Source organism: Sorghum bicolor, chromosome 4, assembly GCF_000003195.3.
Source record: "Sorghum bicolor cultivar BTx623 chromosome 4, Sorghum_bicolor_NCBIv3, whole genome shotgun sequence".
In the NCBI taxonomy this organism is placed as follows: domain Eukaryota; kingdom Viridiplantae; phylum Streptophyta; class Magnoliopsida; order Poales; family Poaceae; genus Sorghum; species Sorghum bicolor.
The window spans coordinates 4,149,755-4,172,671 of NC_012873.2; the positions used below are offsets into that span (position 1 = coordinate 4,149,755).

General features: G+C 45.8%; 4 protein-coding genes and 1 long non-coding RNA gene across 5 annotated transcripts; all 5 read left to right on the forward strand.

Moving 5' to 3' along the window:
* LOC8076104 (probable beta-1,3-galactosyltransferase 2) lies at nucleotides 3,976-7,591 on the forward strand. The gene is made up of 11 exons (XM_002451549.2): nucleotides 3,976-4,355; nucleotides 4,948-5,044; nucleotides 5,246-5,307; nucleotides 5,412-5,623; nucleotides 5,718-5,781; nucleotides 5,894-5,966; nucleotides 6,081-6,201; nucleotides 6,405-6,492; nucleotides 6,580-6,705; nucleotides 6,794-6,903; nucleotides 7,086-7,591. The coding sequence occupies exons 1-11, from the start codon at nucleotides 4,249-4,251 to the stop codon at nucleotides 7,232-7,234; spliced, it is 1,209 nt and encodes a 402-aa protein (XP_002451594.1). The 5' UTR covers nucleotides 3,976-4,248; the 3' UTR covers nucleotides 7,235-7,591.
* Nucleotides 8,219-8,868, forward strand: LOC110435014. Its single transcript, XM_021460280.1, has one exon. The coding sequence runs from the start codon at nucleotides 8,342-8,344 to the stop codon at nucleotides 8,660-8,662; it is 321 nt and encodes a 106-aa protein (XP_021315955.1). The 5' UTR covers nucleotides 8,219-8,341; the 3' UTR covers nucleotides 8,663-8,868.
* Nucleotides 11,321-12,935, forward strand: LOC110434572 (pentatricopeptide repeat-containing protein At4g21065-like). The gene has a single exon (XM_021458851.1). The coding sequence runs from the start codon at nucleotides 11,350-11,352 to the stop codon at nucleotides 12,802-12,804; it is 1,455 nt and encodes a 484-aa protein (XP_021314526.1). The 5' UTR covers nucleotides 11,321-11,349; the 3' UTR covers nucleotides 12,805-12,935.
* Nucleotides 13,215-16,036, forward strand: LOC8074684. Its single transcript, XR_002452094.1, has 4 exons — nucleotides 13,215-14,187; nucleotides 14,299-14,405; nucleotides 14,494-14,575; nucleotides 15,192-16,036. It is a non-coding gene; the product is annotated as an uncharacterized LOC8074684 (long non-coding RNA).
* Nucleotides 17,533-21,623, forward strand: LOC8074685 (ubiquitin thioesterase OTU1). The gene is made up of 9 exons (XM_002451553.2): nucleotides 17,533-17,906; nucleotides 18,520-18,594; nucleotides 18,696-18,741; nucleotides 19,594-19,702; nucleotides 20,141-20,232; nucleotides 20,795-20,857; nucleotides 20,948-21,066; nucleotides 21,211-21,286; nucleotides 21,383-21,623. Exons 2-9 carry the CDS (start codon nucleotides 18,530-18,532, stop codon nucleotides 21,437-21,439), a joined length of 627 nt encoding a protein of 208 aa, XP_002451598.1. The 5' UTR covers nucleotides 17,533-17,906; nucleotides 18,520-18,529; the 3' UTR covers nucleotides 21,440-21,623.

A 22,917-nucleotide genomic window follows, 5' to 3' on the forward strand; every position in this document is an offset into this window, starting at 1 on the left:
AATCAATTCTTAGAATCTGTATAGTCAAATTTTTAAAACAACATCTATGACATAAAATGTGCATCATATAAAAATATATTCTATGATGAATTTAATGACATTAATTTGATACCATAAATCTTAGCATTTTTTTTCTAAAAATTTGGTCAAAGTTTAAAAAGTTTGACTTAGAATAACTCTAGAAATTGTTTTTCTTTTACGAAGTATGACAATCGATCGAGAGTAACAATAAATTGTAAATAAATATAGAGAGATCCAGTCTAGAAGAAGAAGAAAGCAAATGTAATTAAATACAGCAGCTAGCAGTAAACATGCAATTAATGCAAAGTATATCCGATCCAGAGGCCGGAGATCTAGATTCATCAATCAAATAATCAAATGAACGATGCTGATGATGAGCTAGACGAGGATGAGCTTGACATAGTTGTCGAAGATGAAGTCGGCCAGGACCTTGTACACCTTCTCCGTGGGGTGGTAGTTGTCCCAGAAGAGGTAGTCGCCGACGTCCTGACAAACGGCGGAGGACAGACACCGGCCTCGAGAAGGCCCGTGTCGCAGCATCCTCTGGTGGACTGGATGATTCCGTACCTTTGCGGGTGCATCATCGTAGATGTCTATGAAGACGAGCAGCGGGTCGAGGCCGACTTGGGGACCGAGCGGCAGAAAAAAAATTGGCAGACTGAATTTTTCACAATTTAGTAATAGAGATAGATATATAATGTTTTTGTTTGTTTATTTTTAAGCGAAGACGACCCCCCTTTTTACTGATATCAATGGGAATACAATAGATCGTTATAGAGTATGACAGATAGAGATAAGAGCGGTAAGAGCGTTTAAGATGGCTGCGTGCCTGACTTACAAAAGGAAATTCGCCTGCCTCCAACAGGATATCAGTAGGTCTTGTTTAGGTCCAAAAAAATTATAAAATAGGTGTTATAGCACTTTCATTTGTATTTAACAAATATTATTTAATTATAGACTAAGTAGGGTCAAAAGATTCGTCTCGCAAATTACAATTAAACTGTGTAATTAGTTATTTCTTTTATCTATATTTAATACTCCACACATATGCCACAAGATTCGATGTAATGGAGAATGTGAATTTTTTGCAAATTTTTTTTGGAACTAAACAAGGCCTAAGATGAAATGCAACCCATCCCAATGAACATATGATGTTTATATGGTAAAGAATTTACTTTATTTTGGTCTTTCTCAAACAGAAAAACTTTTTAAGTTCATTCTTTATGTGTGGGTCTAAGATAATGAATAATATCTACAACACAAGGAAGTAACTAGGGACGAAGCAAGCGATAGGGCTAGGGGGCTCCAGCCCCCCTACCATTGGTGGGTCAGTAGAGCGCTTGGTACTCTCTTTCTAATTGTAGACATATATTTATATGGTAGGGTGGGCTGAGACATTTATTTTTAGATGTATTTTATGAATTTTATCGTTGATCGATATTTTCAATATAAGAATACCTCAATTTTTTTTATTTTTTCTATTAGGAGAGGTTATAGTAGATTAAAGTTGATGTAGCACTTTTTATTCAGCCCCTCCTAAATTTGTTTATGCCTTCGTCCCTGCAAGTAACTCTTATATGAAGTTTGGATGCAGTAAAGAGTTCACCACCAAGATGACCCACGGAGTAGGAGTGAGCAACGAGACAAGATAGGGTTTGTATAAGGTCGAAGAGTGATGGGAAGGAAGCCAAGATGAAATCTGAATGTGCTTTGATGACCTAAATATGAAGAGGCAACTATGGCATCTCCCCTTTTAGAGTAGCACAATACATAACTATATCTAATTTTATTAAATCAAGGAGGAAATTACATAGAAGGAACCATGTTACAATATGATATTCTTGGTTTATTTGGCGCAAATGATCCGAAAGTAGGCACTTGTTCCTCCGTCTCATTCATTTTTTATTGACAACACCAAAACACAAGATAAGGCAAAAAAAATATATTACACCATGTTGATAACTCCTTAACAAAATATTGTTCTCACCCTTTTAATGGAGCTGCCCTCAGGTATTGTTTCTGGGCAGATTGGCTACACCATGTTGATAAGTTGTGCCATATCATCAAACAATACAATACATTTGAGTATCTAATGATCAAACATAAAAATGACTAATACAATTGAGTCATTGACGCAAATACACCTTCAAACAGAGAACAAATATGAGTGCTTCCTTTCTAAGTTTCTATCATGCAAATTTTACATGTAAGCTTTGATCTGTGCAGTGTGGAAGAGAGGAAGCATGAAACCCACACGTTGACGTTTACTTGTGTCATGGGGCACACAACACTTGCATGAAATGATGTTTCGATTCGAAATCCACTTTATGATCATGAAGACGAATATGGTTTTTGAGAAGCGCTTTTCACACGACTGCTTCCAACCTCCACGGTAAGTCATGTTAGGGCTCCAACTGCTTCGAGCTCCTTCTCCACCGCTGGAAGATGATTTTGTACCACCACCAACCACAACATCTCAGTCTACAAACAAAACATGTTGTCATTTGCTTTAATCATGTTCATATTGTTCTGTACAACTAGTATGTATGTTAGGCCTATGCATATTAGTATGTGTGATTACCATGATTTATGTTCTAGATTTAATCATGAAAAAGCCAATTAATTAATAAGTGCCTTAATTATAAACTAGTGATGCTTGTTTGAAGTAACTTTGGCTCCTCGGTCGGGGTAGCTAGAGTGTTTTTTTAATCACGAATCAGTTGGACCGCCTCCTAAAATGCTGGCCTATTAACACACATTGTCATTTTTATTTACTGAAGCAGATACATTTGCCTGCCTTGTAAAATAGATTTACGGAGACGGACGCCTTAAGACAACCGCCTCCAAAAGCCTATTTTTGTAGACCTACCAAACGAGCCCGAGAATAATCAAGGAGAACTTACCAAAGACCTATTTTTTCACTTTCATTTCGCTAATATTAGAACGTAAGTTTCCTCGTCATGGTGCTACTTCTGATCATTTTCAATTTTTTATACGAGTTTTTTTTGTAACATTTCTTTTATACGAGTTAGACCAGCGACCAACGATAAGAGAGAGTCTAACTTAAGACGTATTATTAAAAGTTCGGTGTCAAGCACGTTCTGTGGTATTTGGAAACGGAGGTTACCCAAGCAGTTTGCCTGTCACATCATCAAACACACGATGACACGAACCTTCCCTGCTCACGCCAGACACTGCCATTACCACACTAATAACCCAGATACAGATCGGGTGATCTCTCTCATAAAGTCATAATCACCCGCATGCGGCGGCAGCTGCAACCTGCGTGGTAGCTCACGACCAGACGCGAGTACGCGACGTTTTTTTTTTTTTTTTTTTTTGACAAGAGCGAGTTCGCGACGTTATCCGCTCAGGCAGCGCCCACGGCACCCGCCCCGTGCCCCTCTCTACCTGCCGTGTCCACTGGCTAGCCAGTGCCACCGCCCGCAAGCACCGACGACCCCGCAGGCGCCGGGGGGCCGAGGACCACGCCGGACGAAAGCGACGCCGCACCAGCATCGCACTTGCGCGTCGGCCAGCGGCGGTTGGGGTCGGGTCCGGTCGGGTCGCGTCGACGCGCGGCGGGAGCGGGTGGAACCACGTGCGTGCGTGCGAGCGATCGCAGAGCCTGGGGCCGCCCATGTGAGGCGCGCCAGGACGAGCGCGGAAACGGACGAGCCGAAGCCATTAAAAAACAGCGGAGGAGTAGCTGTTGTTCACTGTTCAGCGTGCGGGTCTGGATGGACGGGGACTCCCCTCCCGAGCCGCCGCCTGCCGCGGTGATTCGGATTGCCCGCGCTCGTCGTCTCTCGTCTACGGCGGCCATTGCTGCGCAGTTATTACTGCTGCTGGTTGGCGGTAAACTGAGGGGTTGGTGCAGTGGTTAAGTTTAATTGCGGCGGGGCGGGGGCAAGTGGCGTGTGCCGGTGGACTGGCACTGGCATGACCGACCGACCGTCGGTTGCTCGGCTTCGCGTCGCATCTACCGACCCCTCACCCACATGGAAAGCGAGGAGGAGGTGAGCTGCAGCTGCTGCGACGGGGCAGACTGAGAAAGCCCAACGAGCCAAGCGCTCCTTCCTTTCCTCGACGTCAAGCTCCGTCCCTCTCCCATGGATTCGATCTGGGAGGCGAGGAGCTGAGGCCGGGACGGGAGGACGAGCTGCTTGGGGGAGGGATAGCTCATAGCGCGTAGCGGCAGCGGCAGCGGCGGCGGTGGCGGCAGGCATGAGCTGGAGACGAGGCGGAGGAGGTGATGGAGGAGGGGTGTCGAGGAGGTGGGCCGTCCTGCTCTGCGTCGGCAGCTTCTGCCTCGGCCTGCTCTTCACCAACAGGTAGACCCGGCCGCTGCTCCGGCTCCAGATTCCTTCCCGCGCCTCCAATTTCGAGAATCCTAGCTTGTTAGAGCTGCTCGCTTCTTCGAGCTGGCCCCGCTCGAGATCCTGGCGTCTGATTATCGCTCTGCAGTCTGCATCTGGGCGCTGCCGCATCGGGGGATGGGTTCCTGTGTCGCCGTGAATTCGCGTTCGCTGGATTTTGGGGGGTGCTGTTTTGTTTCCCTTACATGTTTCTGGATTCAATTCTATGGCCGTGTTGCTGGTTTTCTCTGCAATTGCTATTGAGCTGGGATTTTGAAGTTCTTTGAGACCATGAGGCGCGGATTCAGTGGATTGCAATTGCAACACGGGGCCATTTCCCTTTGCCAATTGGGGTGGTCCTTTTATGGACCGTCCTACTCAGAATCCAGAATGCACTTGTAGCTTTGTACTCTCTGTTGGCTTCCGATTGTAACACTGTAACAGTACAACGAATGTACGGATGTCTGGGGTTCCCTTTGATCAATTTCAACAAGCATCATGTGGTGCTGGTGCTATGCGAGACCCAATGATCTATCCTTCCTTACATTGACATGATCCTCTGTTTCAGAATGTGGACACTGCCTGAGGCAAGTGAGATTGCTAGGCCAAATGCAAATGTAGAGGAAGGCAACGTGCCAGTTGCTGGGGAGTGTGGTTCTAAAAAGGTATGTGGCTGCTTCTTTCCACCCCTCTAATTCGTCCAAGAATTACAAAAGCAGAGACTCGCAGTTTTATTCATGCCTTTCTATTGTTATTAGAACAGCTGACACAACAAGTCTCGTTATAAAATTCAGTACTTTACGGTTAATACAATGCCACGATTGGAATCATTGATGTTGCTTTATTTTGTTATCATTTGGTACCAGGTCCAAGAAAAGCAAGATTACAGAGATATTTTACAAGTCCAAGATAGCCATCATGATGTACAGTATGTATTGACCTTTCTTTCTTGACCTAATGTCTGTCCCATGTTTGAGATTATAGATTTTATTATTGGATTTCTGATCGGTGTTTACGTATACTTGGATGTAGAACACTAGATAAGACGATAGCAAGCTTAGAGACAGAGCTCTCAGCTGCAAGATCACTGCAAGAATCCCTGCTGAACGGCTCCCCTGTTGCTGAAGAGTTTAAAGTTTCCGAATCAATTGGGAGGCGAAAGTATCTTATGGTGATAGGGATCAATACCGCGTTTAGCAGTCGCAAGAGGAGAGATTCCATACGTTACACCTGGATGCCCCAAGGTTCTAATATTAAAATATAATGTACATGTCATTGGTTTGGAATGTTTCTCGTTACGATTTTCTGAATAACTAATAATATAGTACTTAAAATTAGGTGAAAAGAGGAAAAAGCTTGAAGAAGAGAAGGGGATCATTATTCGGTTCGTCATTGGCCACAGGTGTGATGGAAACAGACTTTGTGGCTATCTGTAGTTGACGTTTACAAGAAGTTCTGGGTTTACTTATTTCAACCGTGAAAGTAACTTTTCTTAAGCTGCACTTGCCTTGCAGTGCTATATCAGGTGGAATTGTTGATAGAGCAATTGAAGCAGAGGACAGGAAACATGGGGATTTCATGAGGATAGTAAGTTAATTCCCCATTATTTTCGCACGGGAGCGATACACGTGAATTTTATTCTGAGTTTTGCTCGGATTGCTGGTTTTCCTCCATATTCACTGTGGTTACAATTTTATTCAGGATCATGTTGAAGGATATCTTGCATTGTCAGGCAAAACCAAGACCTACTTTGCTACAGCTGTTTCACTATGGGATGCTGACTTTTATGTTAAGGTTGACGATGATGTGCATGTGAACATAGGTAATCTCCTTGTGACAACTTTACGCTCTTTGTTGATCTTCAGTTAGGATTTAGGAACTCCTGTTTACTTTTCAAAAATCATCAGCCATTTCCTTTTTTGTACACTTAAAACTAGATGCACTAGCTGGTGTGTAAATATGTTTCAAAAATAGCATATGATAAGCTCTGGCATAGCATCTAATGCCGAAGTTTTGCACTTGCAGCAACACTTGGACAGATTTTGTCAAAACAAGCATTGAAGCCGAGGGTATATATTGGATGCATGAAATCTGGACCTGTCCTATCTGAAAAGTAAGAATATCTTATGGACAGAATCCAATTGTCTTGAGGATAGCAATTTACTGAAAGATATTGAGACATGTTTGTGCTTTCCTCCAGGGGCGTGAGATATTATGAACCTGAGCACTGGAAATTTGGGGAATCAGGAAACAAGTATTTTCGGCATGCTACTGGTCAATTATATGCTATTTCAAAAGATTTGGCAACCTACATATCTATAAACAAGTGAGTTAACATGTGCTTGAATTTTCTCAAAATACAGTTCATGTTAGAACCTTTCACTGACTTAGTTGCTATTAATCCAACTATGCAGGCATATCCTGCACAAGTATATAAATGAGGATGTTTCATTAGGATCTTGGTTCATTGGGTTAGATGTTGAGCATATTGATGATCGGAGACTTTGTTGTGGTACTCCGCCTGGTGAGTTTTTGTTACTTCGTGTCTGACAAACTTAAGCTTGTTTGTTCATCATTCATGAGGCCTGATCATTTGAATTGCTCTTCGGAAACATAACTTTTAGAAGTTTGGAACTATTACATAGACTGAAAAAAAAAGTGAAATATTGTCATGGAGTCTCGTTCTCATACCCCAATTAATCACAGATTGCGAATGGAAAGCTCAGGCGGGGAACATTTGCGCCGCGTCATTCGATTGGAGATGCAGCGGCATATGCAACTCCGAGGGGAGGATCTGGGAAGTCCACAACAAGTGCGCCGAAGGCGAGAAGGCGCTGTGGAACGCCACTTTCTAGCACAGAAAAAAAAGGAACAGCAACAGAAGCTGCTATATAATAGATCAAACCATTTTGACTGTTGTTTGTACATTGCCCCACGGTTTTGTGTGTATGTAATTCGTTGTAGGTAGCTGTGATTTTGTAACAAGCGAGCTAACACCGACGAAAGCGGACCACAATTTTAGGTAGCGTCTGTCAGCCGGTGTCAGTGAAGAAGAAGATGAAGGATATGATGTGAGTGGTGATGCATTTTTTTGTGCGGTAAAATGTCTAAGGTGGTCATTTTGTACCGATCTCCTGTACCGTATGTATGGCTGCCGATATGTGAGACCAAAAACAATAAAACTTTCATGCCTGCCTGGCGCCTTATCTCAATGATTTTCAAATGTTTCTTATAAAAATCTGTTGAAACTAGACTTTATGCCATAAAAGTAGTAGTAAATTTATTAATTAGTATCCACTTTATGCCATAAAAGAAGTAAGGCCTTGTTTAGTTTCAAAATTTTTTGCAAAACAGGCACTGTAGCATTTTCGTTTGTATTTGACAAATATTGTCCAATTATGCATTAACTAGGCTTAAAAGATTCGTCTCGTCAATTTCGACCAAACTGTGCAATTGGTTTTTATTTTCGTCTATATTTAATACTCCATATATGCGTCTAAAGATTCGATGTGACGGGGAATGTGAAAAATTTTGCAAAATTTTCTCGGAAGTAAACAAGGCCTAACTTAGCTTTACTAGTAGATTCACTCTGAAGCAACCACTATCATGTGCCAATTGTGAGCTAGTACACGTCTGAAACTTGGTACCCTTCAGATGCACGCGCCAAATCTGGCAAACGAGGTCCACAGGTCAGTGACATGGTGCCCATCCGCGTATACCAACGCGCTGGACCAGTGCCAGTAAATAGACTTCGTCATCGTCTCTCCCCTCCTTTGGCAATTTGCCCGCGCACGCTTTCCGTTCCCGCCATCGTTTCCCTCCACTGCTCACTCCTCCCTCCCCCGGCCCGCCTCCTTAAAATCTCCTACTCGTCCCCCGCCAATCACCCCACGCAATCCACACATCTCAGCTGCTCGCCTCGGCTGCGCCGCCGCCATCCATCCTTCGCCCAACCGCCTGCCATGGACCGCCGCCTCCGAGCCCTGCCGCGCGCCTCCGAGCGCCACCACCACTACCAGCATCAGCGGTTCCTCCGGCCCGGCGCGCTCGCGCGGCTCCGGGACTCGAGGATCGTGGCCCGCTCCGTCCGTTCGTCGGCGTGCCTCCTGCTCCCCCCGCGGTCCGCCTCTCCGTCCCCCGCGAGGCCGCCGGTCCTCGCCGGGGACGAGCAGCCCGCTGCGCCGCGCTTCCTGGGGACGACGAGCGGCTATGGGCGGTACCCGCTCCGCAGGAGGGTCGTCGCCGCCAGGGGCGTGTCGTTCTTGCCTCCGCCGTCGCCGTAGCCTCACACGGAGGCGTTGTTGTCGGCGGAGCATGCGCCGGCGCCGGATCTCGTTTCTTGGCGCCGCGATTAGTTGAGAAGTTGTGTCTAGAACTCTAGATTTGTGTTTAGTTCAGTATCAACTGTGCAGATGTTTTGCAGTTTCTTGGTCTACTTAAAAAAATTTGGATTTGAGAAGGAATAATCACTCCGGAATTTTGTTCATGATTCGACTGAGTAATCTTGACCTCGCTTGCAAGCTGCGATTCGGATGCAATTGCTGACATATGACCATGTGAGACGAGATTGCGTTATCCGTTTTGGTTGGATTTCATAGGGAAGTGCAACAGGAAGATGGATTTGGACGTTTTTCATGTTTAGATGGTGGCGCTGCTTTGACGCAGAACTGGATGCACAGGCACACCTTGTAGTTTGTCCTGAATTCAGAAAGCTTGTTTGTACTTGATCTGATTATTAGGAACAAAATCCGAAGGCGCATTTTGCAGCTAATCTGAAGGCGTGCCTCCTCCCGCGATCGGCACCTCTTTTTTATATCGAAAAATAACTAAAAACAAAGGGATGTGCTGAAATCACAAAATGACAAATTTATGTTTCGGTAAAAACAAAAACGGTATCGGTCTGTATAGAATTTTCTGCGCCGCTTTCACCCTTATTTCTGCAATTCTGCTTGCAATTGGGGCATTGGGCCATGAAGTGGGGGCAAAACCCTGAGCCAATCGGATGGGTGTATTTCATTAAAAAAAAAATCGGATGGGCGTTGTCTGATTGTCATGGCTCATAGTCACAGGCCTCCTACCGCTTGAATGCTTTGATCGAGCAACTGCTCACCAATGCACAAATAAAGCTGGGCCATGAAGATGGATCCGGACTTTATACATCGGTAAAATCTGATCATCATATGCATAATGCATAAAACAAGTACAGTACGTGTATCGTGTATGTGTCGACACCAATGCACCATGCATGGTGTCAACAATTTCTGTGCACACATACCATTCTACGATCTACGGTGTACAGCACGAATTACTGGGCTGTCTCGCGCCGCGTCGACGACGGTGACCTAGCAAGAGAGACCCCCCCCCATTCGAACGTTGGAACAGAGTTCGATTTCGCGTCTTCTTCAATTCTCAAACATGGAAACCCTGCCGTAACGAAATTCTCAATCAATCAATCGACAGTCACGAAATCTGTCCGATATGGGGGCCCTCGGTTTCCTTGCATGCATCTCTTCTCCTCCCTTATATACCCACCTCCCGACGTGGCACGTCCAGAGAACCTCTCTCCTCGTCGTCGCGCACGCTAGCCAGCTCTCGCCATTCCGAGATCATCCCGCGAGAGGGCGACGAGATGCAGGTGGCGGCGTCGTCGGCGTCGGCGTCGATGGCTTCGGAGGCGGAGATGGTACTTGGCGAGGCCGGCGGCGGCGGCGGCGGGGAGCGCAAGAGGAAGAAGACGCTGGGGCGGCGGAAGATCGAGATCAAGCCCATCAAGTGCATGGAGGCGAGGCACGTGTGCTTCTCCAAGCGCCGCGACGGGCTCTACAAGAAGGCCAGCGAGCTCTGCGCGCTGACCGGCGCCAAGGTGGCGCTCATCGTGTTCTCCCCCGCGGGGAAGCCTTACTCGTTCGGCCACCCTTCCGTCAGCGCCGTCGTCGATCGGTACCTCGACCCCGACCTACCCGGCTCCGCCGCCAACGACGTCTCCGAGGCGCCGACGACGACGATGTACGAGTTCGACGGGCAGCGCGACCGGCTGTGCGAGGCCATCGCGGCGGAGGCGCGGCGGAAGGACGCGCTCGACGCGGCGGCGCGCGCGGCCGGGGTGTGGACCGACGACGTCGTGCGCCAAGCCGAGATGCCCGAGCTCGTCGCCATGCTCGCCGCGCTCGAGCGCGTCAAGGACGACGCCGACCATGCCATGAGGCAGCATCAGTGCGCGGCGGCGGCTGCTGGCGCCTGCGACGTCTGCTACTACGACCTCGGCAGCGATGGCACGTTCACGGCTGATGAATATGGTGGCGCCAGCAGCGGCAGCCATCATCATCAGCAGGCGGCCATGGACGCGCAGACGATGGCTCTTCTGATGGGCGGCAACGTCGTCACCCATGCCGCCGCTCACGCTCCGACGATGATGATGCTGCCTCCTCCTGATCTCCAGCCGCCGGCGGCAGCAGCGCGGGTGCCGCTGAGTTTCAACTACGGTACTGACCACAACCATGTCACAGGCTATGAAGGCTATGCCTACGACCTTGGAGATGGCGGCGGCCAGGGCGGCGCTGCTTATGAAACGGAAGGATGCTACTTCGGGCCAACGGCAACGTGCAACTTCTTTGGGTAGCTTTGCGTAATTACCACTAGTACTTTTTTTACGTGTTCACTTAATGGTGAATAATAATGTCGTTATGCCTTAGGTCGACATGATCAATGAGTTTAAGTTGGGGTTAAATTCAAATTTGTATATACATATTACAATAATGAATGAACGAGAAGCATATCTTGGTTCAGATAATAATGGACTTAAGAGCATGCTTTGATTGATGAGTTATGCTGAATTTATCTTGATTGTTGATTACAAAGTTTGAAACGACCAAACCCTAAATTTGAAATGCCTAGCACGTTCAGTTTGCATATTTTTGGAAACCCAAATTTGAAACGACGAAGACACAGATGCCATTGTGATCTGATCTGCATGTCACCGCCACGGCCTTCCCCTCCCATCCCGGCGTGGGCGGCGGCCAACTCCCTCTTCCGCCGCCACCGCTGCCTGCGTCCACTCCTCCTCCCCGCCACCTCCCTCCGCGACCACCTCCCCGTTCTGTCCCACTGCCTCGTCTCGGGCCTTGCCCGCAACCCCTTCGTGGCGTCCCGCCTGCTCCTCGCATCCTCCAGCCTCTCCCTCCCTTTCTCCCTCGCCCTCCTCGCCTATCTCCCGGCCTCCTCGCTCTCTCCGTTCTCCTTCAACTCGCTCATCCGCGCATCCCCGCCGCGCCTCGCGGTCCGCCTGTTTGACCAAATGCGCAGCCGAGGCGTCCCCACGGACCCCTACACCTTGCCGCTCTTGATCAGCGCCTGTTCCCGCAGCAGTCCTACACTGTGCCAGTCTCTGCATGGGCAGGGCTTCCGTCTTGGCTACAACTGCCACCTCTTCACCCAGACGGCGCTGATGAATGCTTACCTCGCGTGCGGGTCGGTGGTCACTGCTCGCAGGGTGTTCGAGGAAATGCCGGTGAAGGACGTGGTTGCGTGGACCAGCATGGTGTCTGGTTATGTAGACTCCAGGATGTACTTGGAAGCTGTTGAGGTGTTTAACGAGATGAGAGGTGCTGATGATCTTGTGTGGCCTAATGAGGCCACGGTGGTGTCGCTTGCCTCTGCCTGTGCCGGTCTGGGCTCGATGGAGCATGCAAAGGGTCTGCATTCATATGTGGAGAAGACTGGATTAGAGGGCGAGTTAATTGTCAGGAATGCATTGGTTGACATGTATGGGAAGTGTGGTAGCATTGAATCTGCACGAAGATTGTTTTGTTTGATGCGTGAGAAGGACTTGCATTCATGGACAGCAATGATTTCAGGGCTCTCTTGTCATGGACATGGTGAAGAAGCAGTTGAATTGTTCTTCAGCATGCGGGAGGAAGGAGTATTACCAGATTCAACTACTTTCATTGTGGTTCTTTCTGCCTGTAGCCATGCTGGACTGGTAGAAGAGGGGATACGTATCTTCAATTTCATGGAGAGTGAGCACAATGTCCCCAGGGACATCAAGCACTATGGTTGCATGGTGGATCTTTTCAGCAGAGCAGGGCTTGTTCACCGTGCTTATGAATTCATTAGCATGATGCCTTTTGAACCGAACTTGGAGATTCTTGGGGCACTGCTGAGTGCATGCAGTATCAATAATGAACTGGAGATTGGGGAGCTCGTGCTCAATAAGATTGAGTCCATCTGCTCCTACAGAGGAGGTGCTAGTGTGCTTCTGTCAAATATATATGCTAACCAAAATCTGTGGCATGAAGTGGATACCCTTAGAAGGAAGATAAGGACTGAAGCAATTGTCAGGAAGCCACCTGGTCACAGTTTGTGTCATGGGCAGCCAACGGGCTGCCTGGGCCGACGGGCTGATAGTTCGGCCCAGTTATCTTTATAAGTTTAGTTATCTTTGTATTTGCAATTTATTTAGTCCTAAATAGGTTATTTAGCAAAAGAGGTGAAGTAGAAGGGACATAAATATTTGTAGACTCTATTGATATAATCAAGCAATAAATTATGAAGAAATAATTCTAGTCTCCCTCAATCTCTCAAGCTCTTGGCAAAGCATAAGGCCTAGTTATCCCAAAATACCCCCTCAATCTCTCAAGCTCTTTGTTGGGTACCATAAAAAAGGATACCCAAATCAGAGCAACAAAAAACGCAAAAAACAGAGCATGTTAACCATAATCACCAGGGCACGAGCCCCAGCCCATCTGCCCCTCAGGGCCTCGGACGCAAGTTCCGACTCGCCCGACCCGTCAGGGCCTCGGACGCAAGTTCCGTCTCGCCCGATCCCTCAGGGCCTCGGACGCAAGTTCCGTCTCGCCCGATCCCTCAGGGCCTCGGACGCAAGTTCTGTCTCGCCCGATCCTTCTGGGCTCGGGCGCCGGATTCCTATCCACCAGGACAGCAAGACTTTGACCACACGGCGCCCGTACCCACGACGTGACAAGCGCGATGACCCCCATACCGCAGCAGGGCAGGGTGGCAACTGTTCCAACCACCCTGGGCACTGCAGCCTCACCTCTTTCACTGTGTGCCCTTACTTCTTTCACTGTGGCGTACTGCCTCACAGTAGAAAGGGAATGGGGGAGGTTAATCAGCACCACTATTTGAGGTCTTTTCCCACTATTGACGGGATGATCAGCAGTACCGGCGATCCGACCCTCATGACTCCTACAGGGCTCGGTAACCCTTCACAAAAGCAGCCATCCCTCAAGGACAAGATGAACAGGCTTCAACAGGGTCGGGACTGTAACTCGTCCACCCGGCAGAGAGAAATCTACTCATGTAAATCTCTGTCTCCCCTTGAGGCTATAAAAGGGGAGCCAGGGCTCATAGCTAGGATCAGGTTCCCGCAATCACAATACTCTATCACAGAACAACGACCAACATTTTGTCCACCACCAAGTCGAGACCTGGGACTTAGCCCTCTCTCGCAACCTGCTTGTACCCCCTACCACAAGCACCTTTAGGTGCAAGGCTATACAGACCCCCGATCTCACTGGACGTAGGGCATTCCAGGCCCGAACCAGTATAAACCCTCTGTGTCTCACTTGCATCACCATCCAGGCTAGGGTAGTCACGCAAACTTATACTTGCTTGTGTCTAGACCACGAGTCTAGACGTCGACACTCTTGGCAAAGCATAAGGCCTACTTATCTCCCAAATACCCATCCCCATAACAGTTTGATTGCAGCAGAAGTTACTTCCACCAGTTTGTGATTAGTAATTGCGCAGATTCACTTTTAATGAAGCTGCTGGTCCTGATTTTGGAAAGGTTAGGAAACTTCTAAATAAATTTATCTTTATATTTGTACAATTAATACACTACTCTTCTATATACTAGATGATGATTGCTCAATATGTTGATTCCTCCTGATGATGACAGGAGGCTTGGGGTGTTTGCTTTCAACAATTCTGTAGGCTGGTTGAAATGAAAGGTGTTATGAGGAGGGTGATCTCTTTGGACAACAGCTGCCATGTAAATGCTGTGGGGTAAGTTTTTGTCATACTTACTATTTTATGATTTTAGCAAAGGGGGAGGTTGCACATTGTGCTTTGTAACACCTCTGTTTTGATACAGATGCATGATGGAACAACACATCAACACCAGAAAAAGGGTTTTGAGGATGCCAGATCATGAGTTTTCTTGTGCCTGAAAAAGGGTAGACAAATTTTTTTTGCGACTGGGTGTGTGCCCGTTTTTCATTAGAGGAAAAAAAGTGTAGACAAATCAATTGATACTTTATCCCCATATGATTTCAATTGTCTAATAAAGCGATCTGTACCAATGATTTGACAATAATAATAGAAATATATCAATGTAGACTTGTAGAGGAACAGCTGGATGTTAATCAAGTCCATGTATATAAATCTTCTTCCAGGGCTGTTCTCAAGTCATGTCTCATGACTCATGAGTTGATTATCTAATCAAACTTGATGAAATTGGTTGATTCAAGGGCATTCCAATCTGTTGAGTTTTACTTCCTTATTTGGTTAGAACTGAACAAATTTAATGGACTAAAAAGAGTTTGTGCAAGATATGGCGGTCCACCCATTGTGTCATTGATTGCAAACCAGAACCGTAACGTTTGATAGCCTTAGTAGAGTATGATAAATTGGCACTGTATTCATGCTCCATGGTGCTGCCCCTTTTACTCTTTTTGCTATGAAATATTGTGAATGTAGTACAAGTGTGCACGTGCTATGGCTATTTTTCCTACTATCTGGACTTTCATATTGTTGATATTGCTATGTTTTTTCTTCCCTGTCTGCTTGAAGGTTGTAGCAGCATCAGTTGCTTGTAACCCTGAAAAGTTCAGTGCATCATTTCTTTGCAAACCAAATGAAGCCTACTGCACTTGGATTTTGGATCATGAAAAATGGGAAGGTGAGTTTCAGTAGTTTTAATTTGCGATCATAGCATTATGTTGAAACTCAATTCCCAAAATGCTATCAAATTTGTGGCATTGTCAAAATAGCATCGGCTATGCCACACGTCATTTTGTCAATGTCAGAACTTTGGATGGCATTGTGGCAATCAGGCCAGCAACAAAACACTATGATGGCATTTTTTTCCTGTGGATTGGACTTTCTCCTTAAATCTTGCATAGTATTTGGTCATATCGGTATTGGTTCCATAAGAAAGGACATATTGTGATATTTTATGTTTCAACTCTCTTACACCTGATATCATAAAATATCTGGGACTTTATAGCTCGCGATTCCTGAATTATCTCCACCATGAATGTATGAACCTTCACTAGAAGCCTACAGCTTAGTTTCAGAGGCTTGGCCATGATGCCTTTCTGTTCCTCTGTGGTTCTTCAAAAGAAATCTTTCATTCAACTAAGATATCTAACCTGAGTATTTGATGCCCATTGTGACATGTTTCTTGTTTTAAGATGTCAAGATGCTTATGGTTGAACTAGTCTGTTAGAAAATGAACGTTAGATACTTAGATTCAACTAATGAAAATACTCTTCTGCAAGCTTATTAGATGATGAGTATATTGATTCCTTAATCTAGATATTGATCTACAAATGAGCACTACCTTCTTAACATAGCAAGATCGCCTGATAGACTACTCTGTAGAGGTAATAATTATTGTGTTAATTACTCAAGGAGGAGCTCCAAAGCTGGATTAGGATTATTATCTATTCTTGATGAACTTGAGATGCTACTGAAATAGTGCTACCTTTTTCATTCACTTAATGAAAATTTCCCTTGTTCTAAAGAATAGTGCTATCTTAAACAGGTACTCTATGCTGCCCTGCCATTCTTGTCCCGTTTGCTTTTCTGCTTGTGCTGTCTAGCCTCTGACGAAATATTTGAGGTTCTGCGCTTTGTATTTCATTAAGATTCCTTTTGGTTGTGCGTGATCACTGAAGAATTTACCCACACGCTGTTACAGTGAGCTAACATATATTTTCAATTTCATATTCCAAATGCAGGTCTGAGGAATCTGGTTCCAGGCTTACTGCCTCCAGGCCCAAGTGCCAGCACTTGTGGCAGAATAGCAGATTTTATCTTTTTTTGCAAGATCTGGTGAGAAAATACCCATATCTTTCTATCTTTTTTCCTTTCTCCTGATGATGCGGTATGTTCCTGGCTTTCTGCATTGTGGTGCATACCATGCACCTTTTGGCATCGCTGACTCCTTGAAATTGCTGCGGCTTTGACTCTCCGGGTGAGTTGGCCGGACTAACCACTTTCTGTTTGTTTCTGTTTGATTTATCAGACAGGGGGAATATTGGTTCTCTGGGCTGGGAAACAGCTCTTCCAGGTCAGCTGGCCCTGCGCCCATGCTAGCACGAGTACAACTGCAATCTGAGACGCGCCAACGGTGAGTCCCTCCCATCTCATGGACAAAAAGAAATTACATCAACAGTAATACAGTACTTCACTTCGCGCGCAATATGCCGCCACGGGCTGGGGCCTGGGGCTGGGGGAGGGGGACGGAACTAGGGGAACCAAAGATTAGCCAAGCAGCGGCGTACCGGTCGCGTTGCTTGTGGGATCGGATTCGCCCGCCGAGGAAACGGACTTTGGAGTCGCCATCGGGGCATATCGCTGTTACGCTGTAGGCCCGCGGCTCTTGGCGTTGACAAAGGGCCTTTGTTTTCTCCACTCCCGTAGCGAGGCACGTCTCACTGCTTTGCTCGTAGAAGCGTCTTTTTTCTTCCACATCTATTTTTAACATATAATATATATATATAAATAAAGATATATCTGTCACCTGGTTTTATATTGAAGGGGTGTGTGTGCCGTAAAATAATTTCCGAACTGCACATTTTTATGTCATAGAAAACACACACCAATTAAAGTTAAGGGCACGTTTGGATACACTAGCTAAAAGCTAAATTTAGGTGTTAGCCATCCAAACAGCTCATCTAAAAAACTAACTAAAGTTCAGCTGTTTTAATCTAGCTAAAGCTAGCTAAAATTTAGCTAAGTCTATTAGCTGGAGGATCTAAACAATACAGCTAAAGTTTAGCTAACTAAAATTTTAAAATAATATTTTAATATACTAAAAATTCTTCCAGCTAAATTTTAGTTGAATATATTCAAATACATCCTTAAGATCCAGGATCCAGGAAGGGACATGCCAATGCCATCCATGAACTCCTTGCCCTCCCAAGGATCCCCCTATTCGTACTCGTAGCATTTCAGGGTGTCAGGAGCGCTGTGCTGACCTGCCACATCGAGGCGGGCACTAGGGCCGCTGTCAGAGGGAGATCTCTGCCTGTCACAGGCAACAGGCCACACCGCCCCAAGCAGACCCGGCCCCCCCTGCCACTTCCGTCTGATTCCTCTCGCCTCGCCGCTGGCCTGGTTTATATACCGCCTCCCCCGTCCTCTCCGCGCCCCTTTCCTCCGCTGCCCTCCTCTTCTCTTCTCCCTCGATTCAGAGCTCCGCGAATTCGGACAGAGCAAAAGCGCGGCGCGTCCGTGTCGACCCCTTCCCCCCTGCGACGAGTCTCCTGCCGCTTCCCGGTACGTGCGTTCGTCCGTGCTCTGCCGCCTCTGCTGCTGCTCCGATGTCTGCGTGCGTGATTCCGCCGCCTGCCTCGCGCGCGGTGGCCTTGTCGTCGTCGCCTGCGGGCTTGCGAGCGCGGGAATCCGTTGCCCTCTCGGCCGCCTTGGGCCGCGTTGTTCGATTGCGGCATGGGATTTCGCCCCGCAAAAGCAGGAAGGCGCGGTGGGTGAAGCCGTGGAGCCGTGGGGGGGTGGTTGGCTGGCTGGCTAGCGTTTCTTTTGCCCATTCCTCGGAGAACCCCGCCCGGTACCGGTAGGCGGTAGCTTCCCGTAGCCTTTTTCCCTTCCGTTCCACGCAACTTGCTGCGTGCGCCGGCCGTTCTGGATGGAACCTCGAACCTCTGCCTTCCTTCTACCTGCCGGTGCCGTGTGTCCGTGGGATTGGAACATAAGGACGAGGCAGGCAGTCTGGCTGGGCAGTCTTGCTGCAGCTATTGCTCTTATTATTTATAGCGAGTGGATTGTAGTAGCCCACGATAGGTTCAGGCGGCGTTACGATTGGTTCTTTCAGCATAATATAATCCCCTTCTCAATTGGAATTGGCGCTTGTTTGGGATGATTCTGTCTGTAGGCCGGGCGAAATGGAAGGTGTCGTTGTCAGGAGGGTCATCCCTTCGGATAACAGTTGCCTCTTCAATGCTGTGGGGTAAGTCTGTCATAGCACTGCTTCTACTGCACCATTCATGATTCATGGTCTAGCAAATGGAACCGCTTATTACAGTTTGCGACACCTGTGCTTTGGTACAGCTACGTGATGGAGCACAGCAGAAATAAGGCTTCTGAGCTCAGACAGGTAACTGCTTCGACCAGCCCTTTAATTAGCTGTTTGCTGCCTGCGGTGGGCCTCACTTTTAGACTTGTCTCTTTGTCTTTGGTACATTGTCAAAGTGGTATTATGCTTTGCTTGGATCGGAGCTTTGCACGGTTGCCTGGAAAACGGCAGAGCCGCAGAGGCAAATCTGTTACCCGAGATTTTATTCTGTCATGATTTCCACCTTCTACTCATGCATAGAGGAGCTGTTGGGTCATGCATAAGTGCATTAAAAAATGGTATGTCTTGCTGCATGGGACGGTTTGACAGTGGTGTCGAAATGTGTCATATAGATATATAAGCAGAGTTGCTGGATGAGGCACCCACAATGTATCATAAAAGTGGTCTTTATGCAACAAATAAATGCATCTGTAAAGCCCGCCCATATACATTGGGAAGCCGGTCTGTATAGTATTATAACTGAAATCCATTGATAAGCTGTTTTGAGGTTTGCTCTAATACCATCTGCTGATTATGTAATAGATGACAGCTGTTAGATCCAAATAGCATCTTGGCCAGTTGAGTATTGCTTCATTGTATTATTGGGTGACCTGTACCAATTCTATTGTCTTAAAAAATGTTTATGCAAGATGTGATGTTTCATCCACTGCCACCGTGCTTCTCACACTTCAAACAAGAATAATTGAAATAGACCACATTATTTGAGCTATAATAAATTGACTCATTTGTATTCCATGGAGTTCCTTTTACTTTTAGCTAGATATTGCTGTACACAGAGTGCAGATCTGCACCTGCTATTGCCCATTTTGCTTCCTCTCTGAAAACCTTTTTGTTGACACAGCTACCTTTTCTTCCCTCCTTTGCTTGTTCAAGGTAATAGCAGCAACAGTTGCTAGTGATCCCGAGAAATACAACGAAGCATTTCTTGGCAAACCAAATGAAGCCTATTGTGCTTGGATTTTGGATCCTGAAAAGTGGGGAGGTGAGTTTCAGCACTATATACTTGTACAGCAGCGTTAAAGCTGGAAATAGTCTCAGCTTGAAGTGTTTCCATGCTACTCTATATATGAACTGGATTTCAAATGTCTGCACTATTAACAAGACTTTCTTTCCCAAAAACGGACAGTCTGCATTATTAACAAGACTTTCTTTCCCAAAAAAGGACATTATGTTTCATTCAAAAAAAGGACATTATGAGAAAACAGCAACTTGGAGTTGTTATTATTCCTGATTAGGCAGCTCCATCATTAAGAGGCTCTTTAATTGCACACAACAACCAATAGAACTGAGTTATTAGAAGTGTCTCTGTTTCGAAGCTTAGACTGTAACAATAAATGTTTTTTGAACATGATGCCTTGTAAAATTGCCACTTTGCTTCTTTTAGAACTAATTTCAACCCTCCTTCTCTTTGTCTGCAAAGGGGCCATTGAACTTTCTATTCTATCTGAATATTACGGGCGTGAAATTGCGGCATATGACATTCAGACCACCCGCTGTGATCTCTATGGTCAGGTCAGTGATCTTTCTTTCCCCTATCTTCTTGTGACAAATTTTCTATTTTTTTCCCACACCAGTAAAACCGAATTTCATTACCGCAACAGCGAAATTACAAAGTCCAGTAGTTCAGAGATACCCAAAAGTAAAGAACAATACACATAAACACATTCATGCAAGTGGTCACAAAGGATCCACAAGCATGAATCTAAGCTAACACAGGTACCAAATGATACACGAGATAACTGTCCAAAAGAATCGGAACGTCAAACAAGCGTTTCCACACAGGGCGCTTGCCCATTACAGCTCGCACATCTGAGAACTTGGGGATTACTCAACCAGCAAAAGGGACCAACTGACGCTCCTCCTCAGAGTATGTCTACCTGTCCTGCTTGTGAAAGAAGGGGGCCGCCGTCTTCACCACTTCTGCTCCCTGGAGAACCTGCTGCTTCAAGTCCTCCTTCAGCAAACCTGCCCAATATGTCAGAAAGGAACAAATCATACAGATGATCTCAGTTGGAGATTTCACTCTCTTAGGCCTTGTTTAATATACTTATCAGTTTTGCACCCCTTGACACAGGAGAAGAATTATAGTGAAAGGGCCATGCTCATTTATGATGGATTGCATTACGATGCTCTTGCTGTAAGTTCACTTGATGGTATTATGCTAATTATTAATAAGGAACAAGAGGTATTTGCTAATTATATATACTTTTTATGAACAAAAATTCAGATGTCTCCAGCTGAAGGAGCACCAGAAGAATTTGACCAGACAATCTTCCCTGTCAATCATAACCGTTCCATTGGTCCAGCAGAAGGCCTTGCCCTCAACTTAGTGAAGGAGGCGCAAAGGTACTCAACCATAGCCATTTGAACACTCTGTTCTTTACCTGTCAACTTCCCCGTTGATGATAAAATTGCTCATTTGTTTGAAACCATGGAAATATGTTGGAGTCGACATTTTATCGATTGTTTTGTTTGACATGCAACATGCAGGAAGAGGAGCTATACTGACACCGCAAACTTCACTCTGCGCTGTGGGGTGTGCCAGATCGGCGTCATCGGTCAAAAGGCAAGGCTCTTATAAAGCGTGAAAGGTTTCAACTTCCAACCAAAATCTGCAAATGTCATTATACTGAATGTTCCAATCTGTCTGTACGCAATGCAGGAGGCCGTCGAACATGCGCAAGCCACTGGCCATGTCAACTTCCAAGAATACAAATGACAGTACAAGAATAGACTGTTCTGTTGTTGTAAACTTGACTATCATTTGGTTCCAACTGACATGCTCCTTCTGTTGGATATGGTTGGCACTACTTTGTATCACAGTGTAATTCTTACAGGGCAAACAGAATAATGGTCTTCTTCGTTATGGATAATGTCTAAATTGCCTGCCCATCTCTGTTGAAGCGCTTACAGAGTTACAGTCCATTGTCGTTCTGATTCAACTCCTATGGCGCTGGGAAAGTATTTTGCCTTAATGAACCTGTGCACATAAGGAGCTCGGGTTTTGCAACATCCTCCATCCTTGCTTTGCTATATCATCCCGTTTTTATGGAGAAAATATTTAACACTTTTTTGTTGAGCAACAATTAATTAACACTTGTATATAAGAAGAAAAAGAGACACCTGTGCGGACATGCATTAGGTTTGTTGGCCCATGGGCCGTATCCATGTTGGGCTGTGTGGCCAGTGGCATCATATTTGGTGAAATTGTTTTTTTTTTCAGTTTTGTTCTGGGGCTCCACCATTGCTAGTAGCTGCGGTTGGTACGCGTATCCCCGTAATAAAAGTATAGTAAAAAAGACGACGAAGAAGAACGTACACCCATAATCTGTGTGTAGCGAGCTGTTTAGTCAAATCCGGATGCATCTTTCTCTGGAAATAATTAAGCTAGAGATAAAACAGAAACAGGCAAAGAATAATCTGAGTTGGCTATTCTGGAATGCATGCGCCATCGAGTGCAGCGCCTACGCATGTCAATTGAACTGTTGTCCAGAATCACACACCTTAGCTTGTTTCACCCCTTTTCTTTCTTCATGCTACGCTAGCTTTCTTTTGAAATAAAAGAAGGCCGGTCAAAGAACACGTATCAAATGCCAGACGAAACCATGCATGGAGCAGGTCACGTGATCATCAGATACCAGGTGTTTAGTTCAAAAAAAATTCTAAAATTTTTCAAGATTTTTCGTCACATCATACATAAAGTATTAAATTTAGATAAAAATAACAATTGCATAATTTACAGTAATTTATGAGACGAATTTTTTTGGGTCTAATTAGTTCATGATTTAACAATAATTATCAAATATAAATAAAAGTGTACTATAATAACTAAACCTAAAATTTTCACCAACTAAACAAGGCTTCAGTCGATCACGAGCCGAGATCATTAAGAAAAATAAATATATAAACAACAGTCAGTAAAAGAAAACATACACGCATGGGTAATCCGTGCATGTTCTCCCGTGCTGTGACATTTTGACTATAATAAAGGCGCGCGTCCGTGGAATAATAAAGACACACATTTTGACTGCACATTGATCAGCAGTGAGCATGCATGCATATGCACAGTTCTCAGCTTTGCCCATGCGTCCATGCATGCCCAACGGCAATACTGTTACTCCTTGCAGAGCCATGCCATACATCCCTGAAATGATCTGCATATGTTCATATTTTGCTCAAATGCACAGACCTTGTTTA

What these genes read in the sequence shown, in the direction of transcription:
- LOC8074685 (XM_002451553.2), top strand. Translation starts at nt 18,530, where the DNA reads ATGGAAGGTGTCGTTGTCAGGAGGGTCATCCCTTCGGATAACAGTTGC. An exon ending in AGGCTTCTGAGCTCAGACAG is followed by an intron (nt 18,742 to 19,593) that starts GTAACTGCTTCG and finishes TGCTTGTTCAAG; the next exon opens with GTAATAGCAGCAACAGTTGC. An exon ending in GGATCCTGAAAAGTGGGGAG is followed by an intron (nt 19,703 to 20,140) that starts GTGAGTTTCAGC and finishes TTGTCTGCAAAG; the next exon opens with GGGCCATTGAACTTTCTATT.
- LOC8076104 (XM_002451549.2), top strand. Translation starts at nt 4,249, where the DNA reads ATGAGCTGGAGACGAGGCGGAGGAGGTGATGGAGGAGGGGTGTCGAGG. An exon ending in GATAGCCATCATGATGTACA is followed by an intron (nt 5,308 to 5,411) that starts GTATGTATTGAC and finishes ACTTGGATGTAG; the next exon opens with AACACTAGATAAGACGATAG. An exon ending in TTGTTGTGGTACTCCGCCTG is followed by an intron (nt 6,904 to 7,085) that starts GTGAGTTTTTGT and finishes AATTAATCACAG; the next exon opens with ATTGCGAATGGAAAGCTCAG.
- LOC110434572 (XM_021458851.1), top strand. Translation starts at nt 11,350, where the DNA reads ATGTCACCGCCACGGCCTTCCCCTCCCATCCCGGCGTGGGCGGCGGCC.
- LOC110435014 (XM_021460280.1), top strand. Translation starts at nt 8,342, where the DNA reads ATGGACCGCCGCCTCCGAGCCCTGCCGCGCGCCTCCGAGCGCCACCAC.